The 13,442-nt window shown below is 42.9% G+C and overlaps 1 protein-coding gene across 1 annotated transcript in view; it reads left to right on the top strand.

Annotated features, from left to right (window-relative positions):
* ctnnbip1 (catenin, beta interacting protein 1) overlaps positions 1-13,442 on the top strand; it is a 116,154-nt gene that overhangs the window by 48,348 nt on the left and 54,364 nt on the right. Inside the window, exon 3 of the mRNA XM_068016961.1 lies at positions 11,599-11,689. Coding sequence (XP_067873062.1) covers positions 11,599-11,689 — 91 coding nt within the window. The remainder of the gene's footprint in view (positions 1-11,598; positions 11,690-13,442) is intronic.

The raw sequence follows: 13,442 nt of genomic DNA, 5'->3' as shown, positions 1-13,442 counted from the left end.
AAAAAAGGGACAGCCACATTGCTAGGTGTTTATTATAGACCCCCAGATAGTCAGCGGGAAATTGAGGAGCAAATATGTGCGCAATTTGCAGAGGTGTGTAAAAATAATAGGGTAATTATATTAGGTGATTTCAACTTTCCCAACATTAATTGGGATAGTCATCGTGTTAAGGGCTTAGATGGAGTGGAGTTCTTAAAATGTATACAAGAGAACTTTTTAGCTCAATATGTAGAGGATCCAACAAGGGAGGGTGCTGCCCTGGACCTAATTCTGGGGAATGAAGCCGGACAGGTAGCTGATGTGTTGGTGGGGGAGCATTTTGGTGATAGTGACCATAACATAGTACAATTTAAGCTTGTTATGGAGAAAGAAATAGACAAGTTGCAAAAAAAGGTTTTGGATTGGGGGAGAGCAAATTATAGTAAAATAAGGCAGGATCTGGCCAAGGTAGACTGGAAAGAGTTACTTGTCGGGAAATCTACAGAAGAGCAGTGGGGGGCATTCAAAAAGGAAATGGGGAGGGTACAGGCCCAACATGTTCCCTCTAGGGTAATAGGTAGGAGCAACAAGCCCAGAAAATCATGGATGACCAGAAACATTCAGGGTACGATGAGAAGGAAAAGAGAAGCTTTTAGCAAATACAAGGAGAGCAAATCAATGGAAGCATTAGTGGAGTACGGAAAGTGTAGGATGGAGCTTAAGAAAGCAATTAGGAGAGCAACGAGGGGATATGAGAAAGCTCTGGCTGGTAAAAGTAGGGAAAATCCCAAGATATTCTATATGTATATCAATGGGAAGAGGATAACCAGGGAAAGAGTAGGACCCATTAGGGACCAAGGGGGAAATTTGTGGGTGGAGCCAGAGGACATTGGTAGGGTGTTGAATGAATACTTCACATCTGTCTTCACCCAAGAGAATGAGGATGTCGATATGGAATTCAGAGAGAGAGACTGTGAGGTTCTTGAGCAAATTGTCATAGGGAGTGACAAGGTATTGGAGGTTTTGGAAGGCTTAAAAGTAGACAAATCTCCAGGTCCGGATGATTTGTATCCCAGGATGCTGTGGGAGGCGAGGGTGGAGATTGCAGGGGCTCTGACCCAAATTTTTAATTCCTCTCTGGCCAAGGGGGAGGTGCCAGAGGACTGGAGAACAGCTAATGTGGTCCCACTATTTAAGAAAGGTTGTAGAGATAAGCCAGGGAACTACAGACCAGTGAGTCTCACATCAGTGGTAGGGAAACTATTGGAGAAAATTCTGAAGGGGAGAATCTATCTCCACTTGGAGAGGCAAAATTTGATTAGGAATAGTCTGCATGGCTTTGTCAGAGGGAGGTCATGCCTAACAAACTTGATTGAATTTTTTGAGCATGTGACCAGGTGTGTAGATGAGGGTAGTGCAGTTGATGTAGTTTACATGGATTTCAGCAAAGCCTTTGACAAGGTCCCACATGGGAGACTTATCAAGAAAGCAAATGCACATGGGATACAAGGTAACTTGAAAAGGTGGATTCAAAATTGGCTTAGCTGTAGGAGACGGAGAGTGATGACAGACGGCTGTTTCAGTGACTGGAAGCCAGTGTCCAGTGGCGTACCACAGGGATCTGTGCTGTGTCCCCTATTGTTTGTCATTTATATAAACGACATAGATGACTATGTGGGGGGTAGGATCAGTAAGTTCGCGGATGACACAAAGATTGGCCGAGTGGTTAACAGTGAGGTGGAGTGTCTTAGGTTACAGGAAGATATAGATGGGATGGCCAAATGGGCAGAAAAGTGGCAGATGGAATTTAACGCTGAAAAGTGAGAGGTGATGCACTTTGGAAGGAGTAATGTGACACGGAAGTATTCAATGAGTGGCCTGACACTGGGACGTTCCGAGGAACAAAGGGACCTTGGCGTGTTTGTCCATAGATCTCTGAAGGCAGAAGGGCAGGTTAATAGGGTGGTGAAAAAGGCATATGGGACACTTGCCTTTATCAATCGAGGCATAGATTACAAAAGCTGGGAGATCATGTTGGAGTTGTACAGAACTTTGGTAAGGCCACAGCTGGAGTACTGTGTGCAATTCTGGTCGCCACATTATAGGAAGGATGTGATTGCGTTGGAGGGGGTGCAGAGGCGATTCACCAGGATGTTGCCTGGGATGGAACATTTAAGCTATGAAGAGAGGTTGGATAGGCTTGGGTTGTTTTCACTGGAGCAGAGAAGGCTGAGGGGTGACCTGATCGAGGTGTACAAGATTATGAGGGGCATGGACAGGGTGGATAGGGAGCAGCTGTTCCCCTTAGTTGAAGGTCAGTTACAAGGGGACACAAGTTTAAGGTGCGGGGCGGGAGGTTTAAGGGGGATTTGAGGAAGAACTTTTTTACCCAGAGGGTGGTGATGGTCTGGAATGTCCTGCCTGGGAGGGTGGTAGAGGTGGGTTGCCTCACAACATCCTTTAAAAAGTACCTGGATGAGCACTTGGCACGTCATAACATTCAAGGCTATGGGCCAAGTGCTGGCAAATGGCATTAGGTAGACAGGTCAGGTGTTTTAATGTATCGGTGCAGATTCGATGGGCCGAAGGGCCTCTTCTGCACTGTATTATTCTCTGATTCTGTGGGAGAAACCATTGAGGCTTCTTCATGTAGCTCTCAATACCATCTCTGTGAGTCAATCACAGAGCAGCATTGATGTCTGAGTAAATCATGTTTTCTAAACAAAGCGAAGAAGTATAGAGACGGAGGGGTACGTTGGTTCAATTACAGCATGATTGAAGATTTTAATTGTCCAGAAATTGTAGAAGTCCATGCTTTCAAAACATAGCGAATTAGTAGGTAGGTAGCTATGGTACACATTGCATATTTTTATTCAAGGCACTTCACCTCTTATCTCAATGGTAGTAATGGGATTATCTTTTTTTCTAGTTTGTTGTGTGCTGCATTTAAGAGAAATTCACAAACTAGCAAAGGCGTTCATCCTTGCTGTGTCTAAATAAAAAGACCCCTTCTATGTTTTCCGGACCAAGGTAAGAGCTTAGCCCAGAATTTTCAATGGGTAGCTATCTCGGCAGGAAGAGTGACAGTGTGGAACTTTTGTCCAATCGACCTCACTGATGATTTTTAAGCCATGTTACTTGCAATAATGAGGGCAAGCTCCAGACATTGTAAGTGTCTCTCATTGAGAGCTCCTTGTTATGGGGTGGGAAATAGGGTGCTGGATCAGGATTGAAACTCTGCCAGCAACTTAAATGTTCAGGCACAGTGAAAACTGGCACTGGTGCAGATTTATAAATTTTAAAATGTCTGTTAGTTCTGAAGTAGGTAGGCATGCATGTAGTCCCTGGATTCTCTAAGGCAACAGCGGAAATGCAGTTGGATCACGTGAGGCAGAGTAGGGTTGTCTTGTTTTCAGGCAGAGCAACAAAAGCACCCCCCACCACCCCCCCCCCTGCCCCCAAAACCACCACCACTACCACCATCACCAAGAGATCCAAATAGGCTCATTGGAAGGAAAACATTTAATGTCAATACCAGGTCAAGCAAGTTTAGGGAAGCCAGCTGCATTTTCCAGGAATGCGCTGTATTAAGCATCCACTACTGAAACCATTACTGCTATTGTTCTTGAGCTTAGCATCACATCCCAGAAAGTAGCACGGGGCTCCCAGCCTTCAACTTGTATTGCTTCACTCTGTTACAACCAGGTGAGAAGGGGTCTAGGGGTTCCCTCTCAGCCGTTGCCTGGTTTAACCGTAACAGGGTTTAATTTTAAAACACCATGTTTTTAGCTCCCCCTCAGTGAATCCTTGTTCACTGCTCCAATTGTAAGGCAAAGAAATCAAATGGGTTTCCTTAGATTTAACCAAGTAAGGTAAAAGTTTATTCATCTTAAACTCTAATCCAGTTAACGACTACAAATATGCGACACAACCACGCTAGCATGCATAAGCGATAAACACACATGCAGATAGAGACACAAAAAGTAGAAGAAATAAGGGGAAAGATTCGAGGCAATATCTGGTAGTTACAGTCCTTTAAGTTCAATGTGGAATCTTTGGTTGCCGTTAAGTCTTGCAATTCGTTTGGGCCTAGTTCACGCTTCAACTTGTTTCAATGTAGGAGTTTTTTCACTCTTGAGATTTACCTGTCTTCTGTGGGTCCATTGGCTTGGGAGAAAGCGAGAGAGAGGCTTACTTGTTCCAGCTTCAGTTGCACACTGCCTTCTGAATTCAAACTGTCCTGTGACTAGTTCAAAAAACCTGGACCAGCCAGTTAGACATGTGACCAGCTGGTTTAACCAGTCCTGGCTCTGTGGATTGTATCATCTTAGCAGGGCCTGGAATGTGCTTCCTTCCACCTTCAATGTCTGATGATCAAAATCCATTTGGGTTAATTGGAGCAGGGAATAGTCTTTTGACTCCACAAGCAGAATCTCTTAGTATGCAAATGTCCTTCCAGCCCAGTGTCTGGTGATCTTCAAACAAGTAATTTCTTCACTCCAGCAACAGTTTAAAATCAGTGTTCATATGACAAAATTGATATGCCTCATTCTTGACAGGTGGGGGTCTGCATGACAATTCCCAATCGTGCATGTATATACTCCATGAAAAAGGCTCACTTGGTATATAATTGTTCACTTGATGTGTCTAGAACCATCCAATTAATGTCTGTCTCCTGATACCTGGGTTTGAATGCCTCTGTTGGCAAACGGAGGTCATTCTCGCAATTTCCATTGTGTTCGGTTGCCCTTCTCATTTAAAAATAGACAGTGGAGACAGGTGGTGATCCCTCTCCCAACCTCGCCCTCCCCCACCAAAAAGAAGCAGCTTAGGAGCTCTTGGGGGCACACATAGTAGAGGGAGTCTGAGATGAAGAATTAGGAGGACATGTGCCCCTGCAGGTTTGTTGTGCCTTCTGCTTCTCATCCTGTTGTACCCTACATTACCTGTCAGCAAACTAGGCCATGAAACTCTCAAGTCACTTTATTTTTTCAAAAGCAATATACTGCAGATGCTGGAAACCTGAAATAAAAACTAAAAATGCTGGAAATACTCAACAGGTCACATCTGTGGAGAGAGAAACAGAGTTAATGTTTCAGGTTGATGACCATTCATCAGAACTTTTTGTTCCTTCATTCCTGGGATGTGAGCATCGTTGGCTAGGCCAATGTTTATTGCCCATCCCTAATTGCCCTTGAGAAGGTGGTGGTGAGTTGCTGCCTTGAACTGCTGCAGTTCATCTGGTGTAGTACACCCACAGTGCATTAGGAAGGGAGTTCTAGGTTTTTGACCCAATAGTGAAGGAACGGCGATATAGTTCCAAGTCAGGATGGTATGCGGCTTGGAGGGGAACTTGCCAGTTGTGGTGTTCCCTTGTGTTTGCTGGTGGTAGAGGTCGTGGGTTTGGAAATGCTGTCGAAGGAGCCTTAGCGAGTTGCTGCAGTACATCTTGTAGATGGTACACACTACCGCAACTATTTGCCTGTGATGGAGGGAGTGCATGTTTAAGGTGGTGGATGTGTTGCCAGTCAAGCGGGCTGCTTTGTCCTGGATGGTTTCAAGCTTCTTGAATGTTGGAACTGCACTCATCCAGGCAAATGGAAGGTATTTCATCACGCTCCTGACTTGTGCCTTGTAGTTGGTGGACAGGCTTTGGGGAGTCAGAAGGTGAGTTCTTTGCTGCAGAATTCCCAGCCTCTGACCTGCTCTTGTAGCCACAGTATTTATATGACTGGTCCATTTATGTTTCTGATCAAGAGTAACCCCCAGGATGATAATGTACCCCTCAGCAACCCATTTTAAACTCTCTTGTCCTCCTTTAGATGTGCCCAGCAAAAATATAATTTGAAGCTATTGCATTCCAAAATTCTTGTCCTTTTTATTGTGTAACTATGAACTGCTTTCAATGGACATGCAGTTGCTCAAAATTTCCAACACAACTGTAAAGCAACTGCACATGTGCAATTCTTGCATGTACTCAGTGAGGGCAACTTTGATAGTTTGGCTAGGAGCTCCTTTAACATTGAGAGAAGGTGTGTACAACCTAATGATGGATCCAAGTTCATTGTCAATAAACACTGTGAAATTTGCAGTTGAACAATGAGGAAGATTGTTATAATTACTAAGCTCTCAGCAAGTTACAGATGACTGTCAATCTTTACTGAATTAAATGTTAATTTTGAAGAGGAAACCCCATTCTTAAAATAAAACTTAATTCCTCCTTTTCCTTCATTATTTTTCCCCTCAACTCATTTTTTGAAGGCTTTGTCTCCTTTTTGGACCACATGCACCCTCTGGTTGCTCAACGAAATGGATATTCTTCATGCAACAGCCTAGAGCCTTAGTGGGCTATTTGACTGTGAGGTTTTTGTTCCTGTTGCACTTGGAGATGGCACTAATACCTGTTTGTCATTTGAGTTCTGTGACACTATCTGTTAAACCTTGAGCACAGGCTTGGGGACTAAATCACTTGTGTATTTAAAAAAAAAGTCACAGTTATACTCTGGAATGAAAATAATCCTAGATATCTACTGCAGATATTAGCTGCAAATCAGCCCTGCTGTATTTAAAGAAACATCTTGTTTGGTCAATTTTCTATAGATCTAATGTGTTGTAATGCTATGGAATGCTTCGCAAATAGGATTCACTCTAGTTCAAGGTTTTTAAACCTACAAAGTACTCCCATCAAATCATTTTTATGACCGTGTTGATGAACCAGCCACTTTGCAATGAGAACAAGGGAGCTTGCAGCAGATTAGGGAAGATGATGAGACGTCTTTTTCCCTGCCAAAGTGTTACTATGCAACCTATCTTTGAAAATAGTAATTTCACTGCTGGATTAAGTCAGAAAATAAGTCTGTAATAGGCAGAGAGGTTACTGCTTTGATATTTTACAGTTCTTAAAAAAAAAAAGTAGTGGATTGTGCACTCATCCTGGCTGTCAACCGTTTAAGCATCTGAAATGGTGAGTTGGGTTGATCAGAACATACTATATAAATCAATCAATGCATTTATCAAATGTTGCAAAACTCTACCGCAGGTATTTTGACATAACTGTGTGCAGATCTTAGTTTATTAGAGCAATGTAATGCAATGTTTCAGCCAGTGACATGGCTGGCATCCTTGTTGAGTAGTTCCTGGGGGATGACCGATACTGTCAACACTGCACTCTCGGCACTGTCTTTCATCAACTGTGCTCTTCTGCAGTAGAACCTGGAGAGGAGTTCTGGTCGACACAGCTTTGATTCCCACTTTGCTGAGTCCTCATTTTAGCCCCTGTAGGAATACATTGAGTGAAGGCTAGGCACTTATCCGAGAGGGTTGCCAATCCTCCAGGTTTGACCTAAGGTCTCCAGGAATTATAGATTAATCTCCTGATTACTGCTGCAAGCAACCTGGGAGAAAAATCATAGAAGCAATACATTTTTTGTTCATTTAGCTATATAGTTGGGGAGGTGGTGGCATAGTGGTAATGTCACTGGGTGAGTAATCCAGAGGCCCAGGCTGATGCCCTGGGGACATGGGTTCAAATTCCACCATGGCAGCTGGTGGAATTTAAATTCAATTAATTAATTTTTAAAAATTTCAATTGATTAAAAATCTGGAATTGAAAGCTAGTCTCAGTAATAATGCCATGAAACTATCATAGTTTGCTGTAAAAACCCATTTGGTTCACTAATGTCCTTTAGGGAAGGAAATCTGCCATCCTTACCTGGTCTGGCCTACATGTGACTCCAGACCCACAGCAACATGGTTGACTCTTAACTGCCCTCTGAAATGACCTATCAAGTCACTCTGTTCAAGGGCCATTAGGGATGGGCAACAAATGCTGGCCGGCCAATGCCGCCCACATCCCATGGAAGAATAAAGAAAAAGTATTGGAGATGAGTTTGGGGGAGGCTGTTTGACTGGGAGAGGCAGTTGGAGACAGGCGGCCATGTAAGGAAAATTCCAGGAATGCATCTGACCAGAATTTGCAGCCATGTTCTCCATAGAGTGATTGTTGAGTCCAAGTGAGCATTGTTGCTTACTTTCTTTTAGCTAATTTGAAGAACAGAATTGGTGTGTTACTGTAATTAGAAGGAAATACTCTCAACAAAAGCAACCAATGGTATCTGAAGCATAAAAGTGAATTTTGAGCAGTTTGTCAAAATCTAACTTCCCACAGCGAAATTATTTTCATTGAAATTGCTTATAGGCACATTTTATTAATGGCAAAATTGTTACTTCCTTTCCCCCTCTCCCTGAGTCTTGCTGGGCTACAGTTCTGCAGGTGACTGACATGCCCCTAGTATCTTGCCCAGGTGACCATTTTTCCCACAAAAGGCAAACTATGGAGGACATGACAGTCAAGCACAATTACATCCTGTCCATGTATGTAAACTCTTCTGTAGGGCTTGTTACGATCCTGTGACCTTGGCTGATTTCATTCCCCATCCCCCCATGCTCAAACTCAGGACTGAGAAAGAGTTCTAACTGCTTGCCCAACTGGGATCAGCTCAATCAGCTCAGACCGGGACTTGGATCTCAGATCTTGAAGGCTCTGTATACATATACTTGTATTATATTTATTTAGCCCCCTTGAATTTTGGTTTTAGGGTTTTGCAGTGCTGCTCTTTTCTAGCGTTACTATTGGAACATGAAATTAAATACAGCTCAGCTAGGATACAGTGCGGCACGTAACATGCTTGCAACAGCAGCAGTGTTGTACAACATATTATAACAGCTGTGAAACCCAGCACCATAAGTCTCTTCTGAATTCTGAGTTGTGCTATTTTCCTGCAGGGGATTATAGGGCAGAGTGGAACTTCCTGTGCTGGTTTTCCTGTCATCGCTACTGCACAATGAAACCATTCAAAAAATTAACCCCTTTGACACAAGGTTTATTAACATGACATCCAAAGCAGCCTAACTATGCATAAATTGGCATGCTTGTGTTGATCCCAAATTCTAAAGGAAAAATGGTATGCTTCCCAAGAAAAAAATACTTTCATAATTGATTTGTTACTGAAGCAAATAGTCAGTCTAATATTTATCTATCAGTAGTTTCAGGTATTTATGTTAGTTTCAGTGTGGGGGTTCATAGCTGATTCTATTAGATTAGGATAAAAAAGAAATCAAATTGAGGTACATATTTTCCTGGATAGGTTCATAGGCATATAGATGACCAGATAAGAATATCGCAATTTACCTGGCTGGTCGCAATGTTGAGGAAATAATCATGTCCCATGATATCTCCCTGATACCCCGTTATCAAATTTTTCACTTGTACTTAACCAATTCTCTCAAATTTGCTGATACAGTCCACTCCCTTGACAGTCCATATATAATCTTTGTGTAAAGTAATTAAAACTGAACTGTTTTATCACCACCCCCCACCTTTGCTGTCTTGCTAAATCTTTGACCACGTTAAAAATATTGGCCTTGATCCCAGTAGTTACACCCAGATTCTGCCTGCCACTGCCCTCCATCATTGACCCTGCTGTGTTAGTGGGAAGGTAACTAATTTACATATAGCTCATGAGTGCCCATACCACTGTAGACATCCACCTTCCCTATGTTGCTAGAAACGCCAGCACCTGACTACCATCCAGGGTGACATCCAGGCTGTTTCTCTGGCCTGCATCCCTAACCACATCCCCCCCCCCACCCCCCCCACCCCACGAGTGGGACAAATCACACCATCTTGAAGGATGACATGCTATATCTCACTGTGCACACAGGCCTCTAGTCATGCCAGGTTTTTGATAAGCCAGGACAAAGGTAACTCATGGCTTGTGAGGTCCCAACCCTGCCCTGGCTCCAGCTCCTTTTCTGCCCCTTTTTTATTTTTTATTTTTAAAATAACTTTATTAAAAACAGAAATAAACAAAAACTCAAATTAAAATGCCATTTTCGGCGTCAACAATGCACTCCAGTCCCTGCGGTGCCCACCGGTCGCGGAAGGCCTCAAGCGTACCGGCGGACACCGCATGCTCCTTCTCCAGGGACACCCGGGCACGAACGTAACCGCGGAAGGCCTGGCCAAGGTGGCAATTCACAGGTCCAGGTTGCGGGCCGTCGTGGGAGGGGGTTTCCGTCCTCCCCGATTGCCTGCCTTTTCTGCCCCTTGGTGTTACTGACCTTGAATGGGACGGAATCTACATCTTCCCCATACAAGGCCCAGTGGAAGCTCTCAGTGTAGGCTGGGTCTCACACATTACAGGCCCTTGTGCTGTACTCTCGCTGAAGTCACAGGAATGTATCAGAAGGGCCAAGCAATTTTGTTCCCATTGACTTGGTTTATCTGCGCCCTTTTGGGTCTTGAATATTTCAATAAGGTTACCTGGCAATCTTCTCCAGTGGATCTTCCTAAAAAACTGAAGTGAAATTATTAAAATTAGTTTCTTCGACAAGCATGATAGACCAATAAACAGGATTTTTAAATTTTCAGTTACTTTTCATGAGTGAAGTAAGCCCAGCAATACACTGCTCATGTATTCAAATTACAGACACAGAGTGGGAGATCTTAGGGCAGAAAGTAGGTGTAGCACCTAAAACTATCAGCCTGGAACGCTGTAGCAGTAAGAGTTTGTATATCTGCAAGCTGCTGACTGTGTCTGAAGCCAGACACCTCCCCTGATGGTTCACTGTTTAAAACCACTTATGTGGTGTGGCACTGAGCCATACAGAGCAGTAAAGTACCTGGTTCAGTACCCAGATTTTGTTGAGTTAGCCAATTTTAAAGTAGGATAGGACTGAAATTGACCTCAGCATCCTCAGTTAGGAAGGTTGGGAGAGGAAGGGGGTGTTGAAAAACCATTGTAAGTTCTCTTTTGTAGCAGCCCAGCAGCTGATGCTGGAATTGTGTCTGAATGACAAGGATGGACTTGGCTGTGATGGCTTGGGCAAATTATTTGGCATGGCACAATGCTCTGCAACAAACTCCCCAAGTTCCTAAACTGAACAGGATTCGCTGCCTTAGTACCTGATTTTACACCCAATTTCTAGCAGCATAGGGTAGTAGTCCCGGTCCATTGGAAAATGCTGGCACTTGACTGATAACAATTATTTGCCCTAATGATGGTTTCAGCTTGTCGAGGTGCATAAATTAAGAATGACCACTGGAGTGCTGCTACCCAAGAGAAAGAATCGTAGCATGACTCATCACCTTGAAGAGAGATGGGGAATTGAGATTTTTTTTTAATTAAGCAGAGCTTTTCCTCTGTCTTTGTGTTCCCTGCTACAGCCTTGGCTGCATTCTTCCTAAATAAATTATGCTGAGTGTTGGGACAGACAAATAAATAGGCTGTCTTCTTCCAGTGCCTTCTCTCCATTTTGGCTCAGATATATAATCAATCAAAGCTCTGTTCAGTTCCAAAGCTCTGTTCAGTTTGGCATAATACCCCTTTACTTAAAGAAAATGGTACAAACCATGCCGGAGGAAGATGTTGGTTGCTTCTAGATTATTAGGTAACTTTGGTCACCCAGTCCTTTCATTTTATGTCAATGCAAATCCTCATGGAAGAACTTAAACTTACTGCTTAAGAAAATAGAAAATAATATTTAAATGGCACTTTAATGCCGCAATACTGCTAACCAATTTTGGAAAATAAAACGGGGAAATCTTTATTTTAACAGCTCACTCCAAGTGAAGAGGCTTTTCTACGAACCTATGCAGGAGTAGTGAACAGCCAGCTTAGTCAACTTCCACAACACCCAATTGATCAGGGTAAGTACAAGACTGTGCAAAGCCTGGCAATCATGGCAAATGGTTTGGTTACAATCCAGTTTTGATCCTCAAGATTCAGTATTTATGTCGAGGCTCGGATTTATTTTGTCAGGATCAGGACCTAATAATTTTGATGCTGTATTAATATTGTGAGACTCGTGGCAAATCAAGTGCTGCAATTTCAGCAAGTAGAGGTTGCTTTAATATTTACTTAGCCCACTGAGGGCTTCTAATGGCCAGAGCTGGGTACTGCAGATTTATAATACTGGCTGTACTGCTCTTGCACGATCACAGAGAACCTGAATATTGTAACCCTTTTTGGATGCGGAACAGCTCAGACAACCTGCCACACCAATCTCTACCTTCGCCAGAATGCCATGGGATCTATCACCCTGCCCCTACCTAACAGAATGAGGATGCAAATATCCTTGTGTGCACTTGGTTCTACTTTTCTCAGCTAGTCTCTGTAATGCAGTACCAATTGCATCTACCTTGCTGCATCTGTAAATGTGCCTTACTACCTGATAGACAGTACTATATAATGTTCCTAATGGTTTGTTTTTTGGCTCTGTATCCTTGTGTGTGTTCATATAAAAATGTTCATGCTGTGTTTCCGATTTATTTTCAATCAAAATAAGCTGCTTTTCCTGATCAGAAACCAGGCACCTCCTCTGATGGTTCAATGGTTAAACTTTTTCCCACATGGGTTAAATGCCCTGCTACTAATATTGAATCTCAATTTTTCAATGGGTGTAGGATTTGTTGGTTATTGATGTCTAATCTGGCATTCATTTGCAGCCATAACCTGCTGAATATGAAATGTTGCTCACATCTTGATCGGAGACCAACAACAAACATTTATATAACACCTGTAACATAGTAAAATGTCCCAGACGCATCACAGGAGCGTTATTAAAAGAAAATTGACATCCAATCACATAAGGAGTTATTAGGACAGATGGCCTGAAGCTTGGTCACAAAGATAGGTTTTAAAGAGTGTCTTAAAGGATTAAATTAAATCAGATTAATTTATAGTACAGAGCAGTAAGTGGGTACACAGGCTCCAATCCTGAATCCTGCATACCTTTAAAAAGAGGGCTCATTGGCCAATTGGCTCCTGGTCAAGCAATGTCTTAGTTTCAAAATTCTCATCCTTGTTTTCAAATCCCTCCATGGCTTCGCCCCTCCCTATTTCTGTAATCTCCTCCAGCCCCACAACCCTCCAAGATATCTGCTCATCTAATTCTGGCCCCTTGATCATCCCCAATTTTAATTGCTCCATCATTGGTGGCTGTGCCTTCAGTTGCCTAGGCCCTAAGCCTGGAATTCCCTCCCTAAACCTCTCCGCCTCCCGACCTTGCTTTCCTCCTTTCGGACACTCCTTAAAACCTACCTGTTTGACCAAGCTTTTGTTCATCTGACCTAATATCTCCTTATGTGACTCATTCTCATGTTTTGTTTTCTAATGCTCCTGTGAAGCACCTTGGGATGTTTTATTAAGTTAAAGGTGCTATATAAATATAAGTTGTTGTTGAGGGGAAGAAGGGGGAACTCTACTGTCCTGAATGTTCCACTAGTCTATGTAGATGGGTGGAACTCTGCTACAAGAGAGAATAAACTGGCATTAGCACTTGGGACAACAGTAGATATTTTTGCTTGTGGAATTAGCTTATTATCAAATGGAACATTAATTATTGGATGTCCATTTAATGGTATATAAGATAATTGGAAATATTGTGGTCATGAAGAAGTG

The sequence above is a fragment of the Heterodontus francisci genome, chromosome 37 (genome assembly GCF_036365525.1).
Source record: "Heterodontus francisci isolate sHetFra1 chromosome 37, sHetFra1.hap1, whole genome shotgun sequence".
In the NCBI taxonomy this organism is placed as follows: Eukaryota; Metazoa; Chordata; class Chondrichthyes; order Heterodontiformes; family Heterodontidae; genus Heterodontus; species Heterodontus francisci.
This window is presented reverse-complemented; position numbering and strand designations above follow the sequence as displayed.